This window comes from Carcharhinus amblyrhynchos, chromosome 28, assembly GCF_965287045.1.
Source record: "Carcharhinus amblyrhynchos chromosome 28, sCarAmb.v2.hapA, whole genome shotgun sequence".
Taxonomy (NCBI): domain Eukaryota; kingdom Metazoa; phylum Chordata; class Chondrichthyes; order Carcharhiniformes; family Carcharhinidae; genus Carcharhinus; species Carcharhinus amblyrhynchos.
The window spans coordinates 6,441,151-6,457,897 of NC_137351.1; the positions used below are offsets into that span (position 1 = coordinate 6,441,151).

Sequence of the window (16,747 nt, forward strand, 5' to 3'; positions counted from 1 at the left end):
TTGAAAATTTCAATTTTATAGGGCTTTGGAAGACAACGTTCTAATTTTCTACTACATTTGATTATACGTTTTCCAATTCTTCTTTTTAACGGCTGACACCAATTTTAAGGTTATACCCCCTAGTTTTGTATGCCTCAACCAAATAAAATAGATTCACTGATGTATATACCAAATCGCAAATAATTTTAAACACTGCAATTAAATGACCTCTCAATTTTGTAAATTTAAACAAATACAAGTTTATATAAAATGTTTTCAATTTAATCCTTTAAACCCTGTACCATTCTGGTAGATTTGTTCCAAGGCCAATCAACGCAAGTTTCTTGGGTTTGGTGCCCAAAATTGAAGGCAATATTCCACAAGTGGTCCAAGACTGCATAACTGAAGCAGCATTCTAGTTTTGAATTCTGTCCCCTTGAGATGGAGGCCAACATTCTTTTTGATTTGTGACTAACTTCCACATTTGTGTATATTGACAAAAATTCCTTTGCTCTTTGATAGCTCTTGGTCTCTTACCAAGAAGAAAAATATTCCAATTTGTCTTGGATCTAAAATGGGTGACCATGCATTTCTCCACACTAAACTCCAAATATTACAGTTTAACTTCCTCGGCTCATCTTGTTCTGCTTGTAACTTAATGTTATCTGCAAATTTGGATATACAATCTATTCCTTCATCCATTATACGGTGAAATATTAAGGCCCTAACATAGGTCCCAAGGAAAACACCACTTGTCACATCATGCCAAACAAATTTTCTTTCAAAAAGCCCAAATCATAGAATCGTCAAATCCCTCCAGTGCAGGAGGCCATTGAGAACATCAAATCTGGACTGACTCTCCGACAGAGCAGCTCACCAGGCGCATGCCCAATCCGCCCCCCCCCCCCCCCCCATCCCCCAACCACCAAACCCTATCCCCATAACTCCAAACATTTACCTTGCTAACCCCCTAGCATACACATTTTTGGACACCAAGGGGCAATGCAGCATGGCCAATCCACCTATACTTCATGTCTTTGGATTGCAAGTCAGAAGGTTACCTTCAACCTCTTCTACTCTCAATTTTTGACAAGTGTCTCAGAATTAGAGACAGTTAATTATCCTATCCATCAAGCATCACCAAAAGATTAACTAAATTAGTCAGATATGACTGTCCCTTTTTGGTAAATTGGAACGTGGCCAAATGATCATATTGTCTCTGATGATGCATTTGAGTCACTTCAACAAACAGGTTTGTTGTCCACTAGTTAGTTTCTTCCTTCCTTGAATACTGGAGTGACACTTGCAATTTTCCAAACCCAAAAGGAACAATTTCCAAATCCAGAGATTTGAAAAATCGGGATTAATGCATCAGCAATTTACTCATCCAATTCTTTTAATACTCTTCCATATTCACTTTTCTTCCACCTCCCAACACCCCGCTGAAACAATCTGGAGCACAAAACTTCAACAGCACAGGTATAACTGTTCCACATCTATACAAAAATCAACAGTAGAATCCAGTGCCAATCTCACTCCCGAAAGGATCTGCAGTTCACTCAGGTTCAATGAAATACTTCATAATTTTAAAAATGTGTTTTTCATTTTAGTAGTATACAAAAACAGATGCTCCCATCTGTACTTTCAAAATACTTAAAATTGATTGGACACAAGCGAAACTCTTGCTTTTTTTTAAAAAAGTGTGATTTACAGTACAGTGTGTAATTCAAGTTCTGCCAGCTCCATCAGTTTCAGACTGGTAGTACACCATAACAACAGTAAGAGAGACACTTAATCAATGACTAAGAATTGAACAAATTCATTCCATCTGTGAAAAGTAGAGAACTTCATGGCTGTCAAGCTTCTCTGGTATTCAAGAGTAAGCACTAATCAATTTTGCCACAGTCCCCAGAGCTCTTATCGTTCAAGAGATACACACCATGCTGATTGCATACTTCCATCTGTGACAGTTGTGCTGGAGGCTTTCCTATAACTACTTTTGTATCAAATAAGGTTTTAAAATCTAAAAACACATGCATTTCATTGCTTACATCCCTCTTGCTGGTGTTTTGTATTTCAAATTATGCTCCAGATGAATTTATTCATTATCCTGATATGGCCCCTCCCAGTTAACCTGGTCATAAAATGGTTTAGTGATGGCCACTGACAAAGATACTGTTGCTTAAAGTTATGCTTGATGTCTAATTTAGGGAACATTAGCCAATCTATTCAGTTTAATGTTTTGCTCTGTTGCATTCATTTCAGGCATATTTCATATGGCGGAATTCAACAGATGTAAAACATAATTGACTGATGGGGGTTAAAATGTGGAACAAGTTAACTCGAACACAGGTCATGCCATCTTGGAACCACCTTCGTTCTTATCAAAATGTGCAATGAAAACGTTACGGGGCAGCTAATTTCAAGACTGGAGTACAGTACAGCAAATGTTAATATTGCAAGTGCTGATTCATAAACTGCTTTAATATTGCACCAGTACAACACGCTTACAATGCAGAGGTTTTGCACAGTTGATAGCAATATGGAATACAAGCTTGCTGGATTCAAGATGCTGAGTTTGTGAACATGGCATCAGCTGTATTTGAATTATGAAAAACAACTTTTTGAACAATAAAAAAACTAATTTCATTTTAAAATTACAAACAATGCTGGTTCTTGAAAAGTAATTTTCTCAACATTAGAAAAATATTCAATCCTTCAGTTAAGTTCCTGAAATAGCATTGAAAAAAATCAAATTTCCCAATCTAAACATTTCTAAGTTTCTCAAAAATAGATCCGCCACGATTTATTTTCATACTTGTGCTAAAAAAAATTAAGAGTTAGGTTATGCATATGGATAATTAACACTACTTCTGAACTACAAGCATTTGCACCATGCAAACAGTAGGTGCTCACAGGCCACTGCTGCAGGAAAATGAAGTTAAAAATGATGCAATGCTTGAAAAGTTATGTGCAGCCTCAAATTATTTTGCACATTATGGGTGGGATTTTCCAGTCACAGATGACCCAGCACAGACCTTTAAAATGGTCTGCTGAATTTTCTCTCTATGATTCCATGAGTGGGACAGGAAATTTCCAACCTATATATATAGAACTTGAAAACAATCAGGACTTTTGTGTTTCCCTCCAACCAAAAAATACATTATGTTGCAATGAATTGAGAGAGCTCTTTATCCCCCATTCTCCTCTGACATGGTGCTTTAGGTTATCTTAGTAGCTTTAACCGATGTCCACAGATTAATCAAAGGCAATTAGGAGTCATTTAACAATCAAGGCCTAATGGAATCCTCACTTGATTTTCTTGAAGGGATTGGGAGAATGGGGAGCAGTGGTGGAGAAAGATACCTGGCTTCATCCATGGCCAGGGAATTTAATATCATGCAATCCAGAGAAGTGGGAGCTGGAGCTCACAGCCTTCGTTTCATGACAGACCTCCCATGCTTACCATCATTATTGATTTTTCATTAATCCCCAAAGTATGGCTGGATTTTAAAATAATCACAAGCAGATTCTGAGCTAGGCAGCACTAAAACATTTGGGCATTAATGTTTAAAGAGAGATGTAACTTGCTTGAATCCTGAGATGAACTGGCTCCAGAACACAGTTACAAATATTGTAATCACTTCATTTCAATTGATTTGAAAATGAATTCATATTATCAATTTTGTATGTCTAATATTCTTCATTCTGTCCTACAGGGATATGGTACCCTAGGCAACAAGGGCTCTCCACAACTTCACTCCAGTGACAACTCTTCATTAGTTCGTGTAATTAAACAATGTTTAAGGGGTTCCATGTACCAAAACTTGAACCCTGTCCTCAGAAGAAGATGTCAATAAATTCATATTTTCTAGCCATAATCACTGGAGAGCAATCAAGAACAGGAAACCAAGCTGAATTTTTCCTGTCTTAGCAGAGGAAAATTGAGACCAGTTCTGCATTTGCTGCATTAGTTACTCAGTGAAGGCAGAGATTTAAAACTGAAGAATGAACCTGAAATTTTCTGGTCAGTACAAACCAGTGCAACAACTGGCACTCAGTACACGAGTGGCACAGTAGCACAACAGTTAGCACTGCTGCCTCAGCGCTGGGGACATCAGTTCAATTCCTGGGGTCACTGTCATATGGAGTTTCCATGTCTGCATGGGTTTCCTCCAGGTGCTCCGGTTTCCTTCCACAGCCCAAAAATGTGTAGGTTAGGTTGATTAGCCATGCTCATTTGCTAATTAGTGTCGGGGGATTAGCAGGGTAAATACGTGGGGTTATGGGGATAGGGTCTGATTAGATTGTTGTCAGTGCAGGCTCGATGGTCAGAATGGCCACTTTCTGCACTGTAGGGATTCTATGATTTAAATCAGAGGGCATTTTGAAGATATTTATTGAAGGAAAGAAGAAACATTTAAAATCAATGAAACAAACTTGATTGAACCTGGAGTGAATTTGAGTTAAAGTCAACTATCAATCACTTCCAGCTGGTTAAGGAGAAAACACAAAAATAATTGTTTATAAATATTAAAGATTATTTCTAACATGTAAAAGATATAATTATTAAACTCACCTGCAAGTGAACGAGGGATAGTCAGCAAACTTTCATGCACTAGGGGGTCATCAGAAGCATTCACTAGTAGAAGAGGAATCTGGATCTGTGAGCAGGTAAAGTAATTATATTACAAACAGATGCCATCTACTGACAGGGATAGCAAAGGCAAGCCTTTCAAATAATTTCAACTGCTTACTTACATGAAGTTTGCATTCCAAAGTTTGGCTAGCTTTCCCCTATCTCACTCAAAGTATTTTTAATACAGAAAATGTTAGTACTGCAATTTCAGAAAAGTTTAACCAAAGTTACGTTAATGTCTTTGGGAAAATGTTAAAAATTTATCTCCTCTTCTTTCCCATAATCGTTCCTCCACCCCCATCAAAAAAATGAAATTTCAGTAAAGTAGAATGGTATATGTATGAAAAGCATTTATATTTGTCTCTCTCAACTACGAAGAATGCCCAGTATTAGTATTTTTTAATATAAATTAGGATTATCCTGAGAGAACATTTTGCTCACAATATCGGGGGTTACAGGTCAATAGTTTGAGAGAGAACAGAACAAACGTTGAACTTGAAAAATGAACTGGCTTGAGCAACTTTTCCTAATGTTTATAGGTGTCAACATGTTAAGTAACTTCAGCAACAACGTAAAACCAATGTGAAAAACATGCAGTAACTATATGGTGGCACAGTGGCCAGCACTGCGGCTTCATAGTTCCAGGGACTCTGGTTCAATTCTGGCCTCGGATGACTGTCTGTGTCGGGTTTGGACATTCCTCCCCACCTCCATCTGAATTTCCTCTGGGTGTTCTGGTTTTCACCCATATTTCAAAGATATGCAGGTTAGGTGGATTGGTCATGCTAAATTGCCTCGATGTCCAAAGGTGTCGGTTAGGTGGATTAACCATGGTAAGTGCATAGGACTATGGAGATCGGGCCTCAGTAAGATGCGCTTTCGAGAGTTAGAACCATACTGGACGGAAAGTGGCCATTTGGCCCATTGAGTCTGCACTAAGTAGATGCTGAAATATTGTAACCAATTACTCTGATAGGTCAGTTAAGCATTCTCACATTCACTACGAAGTGCGGATGTTTAAAATGCATTTACAAATAACTATGTATTCCTCAAAAGGTACCTGTTACCACCAAGCATCAATATTTTAAGAAGTCACACAATACACTTTTGTCGATCAACCTGTAAGCGTTTTTATAAAAAAAGACAAAGAAATTGGGAAGTGGGGTAGAAACACCCCCATTGGACATCCACAGCATCCTCCTGCAGGATGCAAATCTCAATTGCAAAAAATATGCCGCAGACAGATCTGCTTGCATCAAAACAAGCAAGGCCTTTTGACACTGGAATTTCTTGCCACATGACCCCCAGTAGAATGGATTCTCAATACAGTCCAAAACAACATGCATTTGGACAAGGAGAAAAAGGGAGAAACAAGACGACAGGCTAGTAAATTAAACACATCTATGCACGTACAATGCAACTCAAACTCTGGGTTCTAAATAAGTTTTGTTGCTTGGAGCAATATCAAAACACTTTCGACTGCAATAGTTTACACTGAAGAACAATACAGCTCAAGATCAATTTTATATTTACCTACAAAACAAATGGTTAATTCTTCTGTCTCCATTGTGCAAGATTGTTTGTCCTATGAAAGTGCTGCCTTTAAGCACTTGAGGACAAACTGCTCCTTATCTAAGTCCTCCTGTAACTCATTCCAAGCTGAGTGATATAGCTCACTACATAGGCAAAGTGAATGCAGTGCTTCATCTTTGAAGCCATACAAGGCCACTTCCATCACTTGAGAATTAATGGGAAGGGATATGGAAGCTACGATGCTGGCATTCCAGGAAGGTCAACTTGACCCACATGCAATGTTTCAGATTTTATAGTGATACCTACTCTTTTTGGTTGTCAATGTTTTTTTTGGAAGCTAGAGAAAGTTAATATGAATCACACTGCAGTGAGATGCAAATAAATGTAGTACAATTTAAACCAGAATCGAGATTACTTACATTGTGAAGATAATGCATACAACTTTCTTGCTCATAATATTCTTTCAGTGTGCCATACCCATGGAATTTTCTGAAATAGAGAAATAACTGTAGATCTGTGATATGTTAAAGATAGGCTCAAAAAGGATGGAAGTAATATGATATTGAATAAATAAGTTACACACTGACTTCACAGTCAAGTACAATAGCTACATTATATTTTTTGCATTGGAAAAATGCAATGGCCAGAACATCTGAAATCAGTGTTCTTCACAGGACCCCAATCCATATATTTGCTAAAAACAAAGGTTAAGGGGTGATGTAATAGAAGAGTTAAAATTCTGTGTCAGATTTGATTATATAAGATCATTTCCAGTAACTACTGAACCTATTATTTAGGGGATATACATTTAGGATTAGTACAACAGGAGGTTAGAAAGGTTTATTCATTCAACAACTTGCATTTATATAATAGCATCTTTAATATAGTAAGGTGCTTCATAGGAGTGTTATTAATAAAATTTGACATGGCCACGCAAGGAGATATTTGGACAGAAAGCCAAAAGTTTGGTCAAAGTCAGATTTTAACAAATGCTTTGAAGGGAGAAAAGATGGAGAAGTTTAGTGGGGTGTGGCGGTGGAATTCTAGGAGTTCAGGACTAAGCAAGCAAAAGCACATTTGCCAACGGTGATGGGCTGAAAAACAGGAATGCTCAAAATACCACAATTAGGAATGCGGAGACCTCAAAGGATTGCAAGGCTGGAGGACCATGGCAGGAGTTGAAAACAAGGAAGAGGATTTTAAAAATCAAGGTGCTATTGGAATGGGAGCAAACATAAGTCAGTGAGCAAAGGCATAAGTGAACACGACATGGCACAAGTCAGGATATGGGTAGCAGAGATTCAGCTGTCCTCAAGTTTAGAGGTAGAGCATAGGGTGTTGGTACAAGAACCTTGGAATAGTCAAGTCTCAAAGGTAACAAAAGATACAGATGAAGGTTTCAGCAAATAAGTGAGGCAAAGGCAGAGTCAGGCAAATATTATAATATGCCATGGAAGGGATGGAGTCAGTGGCTAAAAAACGAAACATATGGCAGGAAGAATAAACAATGGCTTCAGTCTTCCCAGTAATTGGGAAAATGCTATAATACGATTGAACAAGCAGCATGACAAATTAGAGACATTGGCAGGGCTGAGAGAAGTGGTAGATGTGGAACAAAACACATTTTGTTATTTGTTGAGAGGTAGCACCTAAATGAGGGGGGGAATGTTGAAGTTTTATTGTGCACCGTTAGTAGACTAATTTTAAATAGTTTGTCATTATAATTGAAAATATCACCTTGGTCAGGATATTTAGGATGGCAGTTTCTCTTCTTGCTATCAGTGTCACGGACTGATACAGGCTGCTCAGCAGTTGTATAAAGTTCCAGCAAGTGTCAATTGACTGCAAATGGGACTTCTGCTCTTCACTTAAGAAGTCCCATTTCAGAGTGCTGCTGGCAAATCTAATTGGTCAGCAGCTCCCTAATTCCAGCAGTGCCAGAAGCTGCTGTGCAAATGACTGCCGGAGCCCTGAAAATGGAAATTTTTGGGTTGTTTCCTGCCAGTCTGAAAATGGAGATGGGTGGGGTACAGCTCCTATGTGGCCACTAACTGGCCACTTCAGGGTCTCAAACGGGGCAGGGTGTATTGCCCTCACCAATCCCACCGCAGCGAAATGTGGCTGAGCGAAAACCTAGTGGGAAAGACAAAATTTAAGGCCTCCCTCCTCTTCCCACCTCAGTGCCTGCAAACCTGCCAACGGGAGAATGCAAATTTCTGCCCCACAAGTTGTGCACCATTTTGTAAAATCTATTCCTTGCCTCAAGAGTATAGATATATAGGTTTCCTGGTCCCTGACATTTAAAATGCTCATTCTTGTGTTAAGTCCTTCCATGTTTGTGCCTCTCCTAATTTTTAACCTCCAAATTTACAAGCTCCCTCCCTTAATCCTCCAGTCCTTCCATTCTGACAACTTGGGACGTAAATTTTTGATTTTTCTGCAGTGTTGCAGTGAGTGAAAAACAGGGTGCAAGGCCCAAGGAGGCTTTCTCCACTGCATTTTTAGCCTGTTAATAAAAGGCATGGTGCAGCTCCCATGACATCACACTGGCAGGCCAGGCTCTGAGCCCACCCCACCAGCTATTCAGGCTTTTGAAAGATCATGACTCCTTTTTTAAAGGGCACTCCGATTACAAAAGACTAAAAATAAGTCATCCCTCCCCTTTGGGCAGTGAACATCCATCTTTGCATCACCCCACCGATATGAATTCACACCAACATGAATGAACTATTTAACTTGGGGGGACGAGCCTGATAATGATATTTAAATATATTCAAATGGGGATCCCGAAATTCAATGTCAGGATACCTGTTATGTCATGGTGGTGATGGGGCAATCGTGACAAGAAATCCTGCCGTGATATTTTGGGACTCCCAAAAGAGTGTCCACCACTGTCGCCAAACCTGATCCCTGGAAACAGGAGTAGAAACCACCTCTCCCTGCATCTGTGTTTATGCCACTTTACCCAACAATTTGTTGCAGTGCCTTCTGCGATCAAAGGCCCTAGGCCGATGAATTATTTCCCAAAATGTATTTTACTCTCTCCCTTTTCCTGAAGGCCTTCTTTAAAACTCAATTATCTGGTAAGTTTTTGGTCACCCCTGTGAAAAGCTCTTTGTCCATGTGCTCATTTATTTTCATTACGCCTCTGATGTGCTTCGGAGCATTTTTCTACATTAAACGTGTTTCTAGATGCAAGTTGTTGCTGCATATTTCTTCATTGTATTCTTCTGGGTGGAGACCATGAAGACAAAGAGAGAAATCTTGGCAAGCAGATAAATGAGCAAATGTAGCAGAAGTATTGAAGGTTAATTGAAAAATAACAGATTCAACATCTAACGTAACATAGTTAACAAGATGCAAAGAAAATACAAAGCAACTTCAATTCCTAACATTTTTGACAAAATCAAGTCTGTAAACCAACTGCAAAAACAAACAAAAAGGTGAGCAGACAATTCAGAATTGATCCATTTAACACAGAAGGGAAATACATGCCAGACTTCCTAGCAAGGCAGACAACTTTGGCAAGTTCAAAAGCTGAAGAGATATTTGACAGAAGCAGTAATCAAGAATGAGACACAAAGACAAATGGCATCTTTTGTTTTAAATCTGGCACCAGTCAGTCTGGTCTCTTCTGGTCATATACATTTCTAATTTCCAATCTTAGAAGAAAACCTGCAAAAATAACACTGTTAAAGCATCCATGTCTGGATTCTCATGAACTGAAGCACTCAGCAAAAATTACATACTTTTTTTTCAAATGAACACACCAAAATGAAGTATTCTGAATTAACAGAAGACAGGATTTATCATAAAAACAGCCAAGTAAGCAAGTCTGAGAGATGCATCTTCCCAAACATCTATGCATTGATAGATGAAATATGATTTCTACGAAATATTTCGCAATGCCAGGTTAAAGTCCAACAGGTTTACTTGGAATCACAAGCTTTTGGAGCATCGCTCCATCAGGTGAGTGGCCCACTCACCTGATAAAGAAGCAGCACTCTGAGAGCTCGTGGTTCCAAGTAAACCTGTTGGACTTTAACATGGTGCTGTGAGGCTTCTTACTGTGCCCAACCCCCGCACATCCACATGATGAAATATTTGTCAAGTTAATCTATGTTTTAACACAAGGGCATAAGGAATACAAAGAGAAAGCCATTTGGCTTCTCATGGCTGTTTAAGTGCCATGTCAAAGTTTAAAAAGTAATATTGCTGAGATGCTAGGAAAGCCCACATTTATTCATTAAGTACATGGAATGGTACCATGCAAAGAACAGAAACTCCAACAATGCAGCACTCTTGGTTCTTTGCTGTAGTGTAAACTCAGATTAAGAGATTAAACTCCTAGCAAGGAGCTGGACGCCACAACTTCTAAGAAGCGATATTAGAGCAGAAACTAAGATGGCATACTGCCACTTGCCTCATGATATTATCATCAATGTGCATCAAGGATGTCGCTGTATAAAGTTTGCTAAGGTCTACATCTGCCAGAGGATTTGGCGTTTTGCACTCATTTTCTCCAAATAGCATTTTTCTGTAACACAAAATGTTATCAACATTAACAAAATGTTACCTATTTCTAATATTAACTCATGCCGATTGGCAGAGAATCTACCATTATGAAAAGTAACCACAGGCAAGCACATATAATGTTGGCTGATGTCAACTGCATCAACCTTGACTGTCTCTTCTGTCCTGGAAAAGCAAGACTTCAACATGACCATGAGAAGACTATTTCCCACCCTTTTGTTTGGAACTTAGTCTACTAGTTATTTTAACATGTGCACACTATATTAGAATTTTCCTGCAAAGGCAGCAATAAAACATGGAATGAATAGTAATTAAACAACAATGTCATTTTTTAGAAGTATTAAAATTGAATTAACATTCCCTGTAATCATCAGCTCATATAAAGTTTTATGTTTGTTTATTTGTGTCACAAATAGGTTTACAGTAACACTGCAATGAAGTCACTGTGAAAATCCCCTAGTCGTCACACTCCAGCGCCTACTCAGGCAAACAGAAAATTTAGCATGACCAATGCATCTAACCAGCATGTCTTTTAGTCCAAAAAGAGGGGAAACTGGAGCACCCAGAGGAAACCCACAGACAGAGAGAATGTGCAAACTTCACACAGTGACCCAAGCCAGGAATTGAACCCAGATCCCTGGCACCGTGAAGCAGCAGTGTTAACCACTGTGCTGCCCCCACGAGCATAAATAGCGTTAATCACCAATCTATACTAAAATTATAGAACACCTTGCCCTGTAAACATTAGCCCCAATAGTTAAGTGGTAATAAGTCAAAAATGCATCGCAGATTAAAAATGTGCCAATAAATGTTTACTTATAGTACAGGATTCTGGCAGCAACATTATTTTCTACCTGAAGCAGCGTGGTGGCGCAATGGTTAGCACTGCTGTCTCACAGCGCTAGGACTTGGGTCACTCTGTGGAGTTTGCACATTCTCCCCATGTCTGCATGGGTTTCCTCCGGGTTCCTCCCATAGTCCAAAGATGTGTGGGTTAGATGGATTGGTCATGGTAAATTGCCCCTTAGTTCAGAGGGAATAGCTTGGGTAAATGCATGGGGTTATGGGGATAGGGCCGGGTGGGATTGTGGTCAGTGCAGACTCTATGGACTGAATAGCCTCCTTCCACACTAAGATTCTGTGAAACAAAATATCTCTGTTGCCCCAGTCTTCACTCTGCTGAATTTAGCAGAACAAAATTCCAAGTAAATTGCCACATGGACTATTTGTATGACAGTTAGGATACTGAGGAAGAGTGCAGAGATTTCACAGCTTCAGTTCTATTGAGCCTACTGGAGAGTTAACAGGAAGGAGGCCCATATTTTCAAACTCTTCGAAGTGCTTGGTTAAGCGATTTATTTTTATTTATAGTACTGGATTCTGGCAGCAAGATTATTTTCTACCTGCAGCTAACAATAAACTGGAGAAACAATCTGTCTTCAAGTAATATCAAAATCTTGCACTGACCAACCGGCAAGAGCTTTGATGTGGCAATGAGTTCTAGAAACTCAAATATAATTAGCATGGCAGCACCAAAGTAAACTTTCCTGGGCCAGTGACTTAAGAATACAAAAACATTGGTCTTAACAAAGCCAACACGTTTATTTTGGCATTGTCATTTATTGTGCGAGATCTATACATCAAGGGCTAGGGGCACCACAATGGTAGCAAACATGATATTAGCCAACATATATTTGTGTGTGCGCTTGCATATGAGGGTGCACATGAACTTTGCTTAAGACAGCATAAATTGGTGCACAACAGAGGGCAAGGATGAAAATAATTCATGTAAACTGCTTCATCCAGCACACAGTTATACCAAATGAAAGGTTAAACATTGATCATTATTATTATGTAGTGGTTTATTTGGCCAATCTTGCTCTTGAAAAGAAGTTTGAATCCACTGCAGCTTATTTTACAGAATATATTCTACAATCACAGTAAGCATATGGATAGTCAGAAATAAAAGTCACCTGTGAAACAAAATAATCTTTTTCATGTTGTCTGCCATTAGAAAGTTATAAAACCTCCGACATTGGTCCCATCGGAGGAATGTTTCTTGTGCCCTAAGCAAAGACAAAAGAAAATACCTTAAATATCAAAACAAAGCACAATTTGTCAAGAACTTTGCAAATTGATTTCTCCAGGGAGTAAGAAGTCAATGTTGCAAATGTAAAATAAAACAGTGATCCATTGAAATAGTTTGCTAAAGATCTTACCTCTTAGGAAGCTCTTGCAATACCATTTTGATATTCTTAACCAAGAGACAACATGTAGCTTCCTGTCCAGTAGGCAATCCTTCAACTTCTCTCCCTCGAGGTTCTCTATGCTGTATCTAATCTACTACTCCTACTATAATCATTATTGGTCCAAATATATTGAACAGTGAGTGCTACTTTTTTCAACTTGATTATAGTAAAACTAAGTCATTGCAGAATCTTGTTTAAAAACTCATTCCTTCTGGAAGCTAAAAGCTACGGAACTCTTCTCATCCATCCCACGTCACGTCCCATTCAGTATACAGGTGTCAAGTTCTCGTATCATTTAGTCGCTGAACTGTCATTCACTTCATCTATTTTCACCTCTGATGGCGTTTTGCACGAAAGGTGATTGGCCCTCAATCCAACTAACACCGCACTGAGTCCACAAAATGGGCTTAACAAAACTCACTCTATTAAGTTCAGTAGATACCCTTAATAAATGCCTTGCAACAACATCTGCACTATGTTAATTATAGGAGTCAAGCCAGAGATTTATACAATTCTAGATAGTTTGGAGATACATCAAGCACAGCAGCTACTTTAATCTCCCAGTTTTGTTGAGTCAAAGGGGAGTAAATGCTACTTTCAGAATAACGTTTTGACATCATAATTCTGTAAATACAAGAGAACTGCAGTCTGTCGCAAGAGAAGCCATCCAACATGATGCAGCAGACTTGTTGTCAAGTTGCACCTCAAATCTAACAATGGTTGTAATTCTGAAGGTCTTATTTTATTACATTCAACAAAGTTATTTCAACAAACGGTCAGGAGAGGTGGGCTGGTGGGCGGGGGGGGAAAGAGAGGAGGAGACAGGGAAGAGAGGAACACCCCTGTTCATTTTCGTAAGTGCTATGGGGTTCTTGCATTCAGCTAACAGAGCAGATTGGAACCTCAATAGTGCTGGAGCTTCAGACAGATGTGTTCAGAACTCGAAGACGACTGGAACCCAAAGATTGGGGTGAGAATACCACCACCTCAGCCATACGTATAGAGTAACTACCTATAATTTGGCACGGACATTAGCAGTAATTGGAGATGACCAACATAAAAAAAAACAAGGATTTAACATGATAGGTTTTCTCATATCGCAGAGCTTTATCTTGAATATATATCTAATTACACTTTGAGAATATTGGGTGTAAAGAATGAAGTGTGCCATTTGCCAATATAGATAGCAAAATAGAAACTAATACCTCAAAATGTCAATTCTGAGAAAAGCTCACTTAGTGCAAACATTTCAGCTGTTAAAGGCCAAACAAACACCCGGGGGTGGGTTTTATTACCTGCTTATCCAGTGCAATGAGTTAAGCTAAAATGCAATTAAGGCCAAGTGCTATAGATCAACTGTTCATTAAAAAGTACTGGCCAGTAAGCCTACATTCCAATGCATGGTTTTCATATTTAATTACGCAAGAGCTGTAAGCAGGAACTTTTCCCTGGGAGTTCATAAAGTTTAAGGTCAATTGTTACAAATTAGAGGGACAAACAGTTCCTTTGTAATCCCCAAGCTTTGCTCATATGAAACAAGGGTAGACTCTCAGGAAAACGGAAATCCATTTAGCTTGTATAATGAAAGGAAAAAAACTGACATTAGTAATCAAATTGTAGGTGTAATTGGTTAAAAAAGGATGTAGTACACTCATTTAATCACTAGAGGTCTTATCATGCTTGTACTAACGGTGGACGATGACAGTTGAACTGCAAAAAGAATCTTTTGGGATTGTTAAGCAAAAATCTCATAAGGAAACTGTGCAATAGAGGTAAAAATTGAGAAGTAGCACAACCTTAAAATCCTCAGCATAAACCTCGATTAATAAAGCTACCTCTGGTTTTCGAACAGTTGATACCAAGTTGTCAGACTGATAAATTCAGCAAAATAAGAATGAGCACTTTAAGGAGCAGAGGGTTAAGACAGGTAATCCCAAGTGAAGAATTCTGTGAACTGAAGGGTTAGGTGAAGCAACAGGCTAACAGGGAGCATTTGCTAAAGTTGTAACCTCTTATTTTGTAATTTGTTGTTTCTTCAGGATCATGTACATTCGCTGCTAATGGCCGCTCTGTAACAAGGTTCTTAATTAATGTGTTGGAGACTTTACAAACTTTCTTTTCCTGTCTTGTGGGAAACTGCTAAGCACAAGGGAAACAGTTTCCCTCAAAGATCAGAATCCATGCAGGAAATCTCAGGGGTTAAATCATATAGTCTATGATTTTGTGGCGCAATGATTTAGAGCACCGTCATGATTCCTTGCTGAACCTAAATTTCAAAAAGGGTAACATTTTAAGTCACCTAATTTACTGTTTTAATTTGGATGTGATCATGAAGTCAATATCTTTGTCACACTTTGTTTTAGGATAAACAGCTAAAAGCTGCTGTGAAAAACATTACCTCAACCAAATTCAATTAAGCTTCTGATGAGTCAAATAATCTTAAATATAACAATCCACAACACTCCAAGGAATAGCTGGGATGTAACTTAAATTAAATGCCACCTCAGCAGGGATTAAAGGTTAGCACTGAAGCATAATTGTAACTACTAAAATTAACATGCTTTCATTTAGTGCCCCACTTTGAGTGAAATAAACTCAGTTTAATTAATTTGTATTCCCCATCCCCTTTTGCACTGTAACTGTTTAAGACATGACTGGCACTAGCTAAACACTGAAGTAGTGTCAGCTTAATGGCACTTGCCTCAGTGAAAAGTGGTGGATCATAACCCCAGTTTTTATGAATTCCTTCATGGGATGTGGGCATTGTTGGCTATGATAGCATTTATCACCCATCCTTTAGGGGCACAGTGGTTAGCACTGCTGCCTCCCAGTGCCAGGTTCGATTCCTGGCTTGGATCACTGTCTGTGTGGAGTTTGCACCTTCTCCCCATGTCTGCGCGGGTTTCCTCCCACATTCTAAAAGATGTGCTGGTTAGGTGCATTGACCCGAATAGGTGCTAGAGTAAGGGGACTAGGGGAATTTTGCAGTAACTTCATTGCAGTGTTAATGTGAGCCTTACTTGTGACACTAATAAATACATTTTTAAACGTTAAAATAAACTTTTTAAAAAGGTGGTGGTGAGTTGCCTTCTTGAAATGCTGCAGTTCCTATTGTGTAGGCAAATCCACCTGTGCTGTTAGAAAGGGAGTTCTAGAATTTTGGCAGTGAAAAAATGGCATTAGTAGTTCTAAATCAGGATAGTGTATTGCTTGAAGGGGGTGATATTCCCATCCATCTGCTCCTTCTAGGTGGTAGAGGTCATGGATTTGGAATCCAAAGGAGCTTTGGCGCCTAGCTGCAAGATAGTTGGATGGGGCCAAATGATAACTTTACGTTCTATTGTTTCAAAATATCCCATAATATATTGTCCACTGCCGTGGCAGGGATATCTATCCGTTCAACAAACAGGACCTCTATCGATTTAGATCTAGTATCTGGGGTAACAAATTAATACTGCTATTTTGCAGCATCAGTGTTGAATAAATAATGGGAATTGACCTCCAATGCCAATGCAGGTATAGAGTTATTTGTCCTTTAATCATTGGCTTATTCCAGCTGAATAATTCTCTGAAGGATTATAAAGCAAAGACTTGATATCTAACTGAAAAAGAAAATGAAGCATAAATGCACAAGAAAGAAAAGGAGAGGCTCATCTTCAACTACAGCTTAAAATAATTTCAAATTTCAGAAATACACTGCAAACCTTAAAAAATGCAAATACCCTCTAGTCTGCAGAACATTATTCTGAAGTAAGCAGATTCTAAAGCTGCAATTTTTAAACGACTAGAAAAGGTTAATTGAGAACATTCCCAC

General features: G+C 38.8%; 1 protein-coding gene across 1 annotated transcript in view; it reads right to left on the reverse strand.

Moving 5' to 3' along the window:
* Positions 1 to 16,747, reverse strand: part of LOC145359701 (monoacylglycerol lipase ABHD2-like) — a 74,335-nt gene that overhangs the window by 12,535 nt on the left and 45,053 nt on the right. Inside the window, exons 7-10 of the mRNA XM_080214463.1 lie at positions 12,658 to 12,750; positions 10,575 to 10,688; positions 6,571 to 6,640; positions 4,559 to 4,643 (exon numbers count right to left, since the gene is read on the reverse strand). Of these exons, the coding sequence (XP_080070589.1) occupies positions 4,559 to 4,643; positions 6,571 to 6,640; positions 10,575 to 10,688; positions 12,658 to 12,750 (362 nt within the window). The remainder of the gene's footprint in view (positions 1 to 4,558; positions 4,644 to 6,570; positions 6,641 to 10,574; positions 10,689 to 12,657; positions 12,751 to 16,747) is intronic.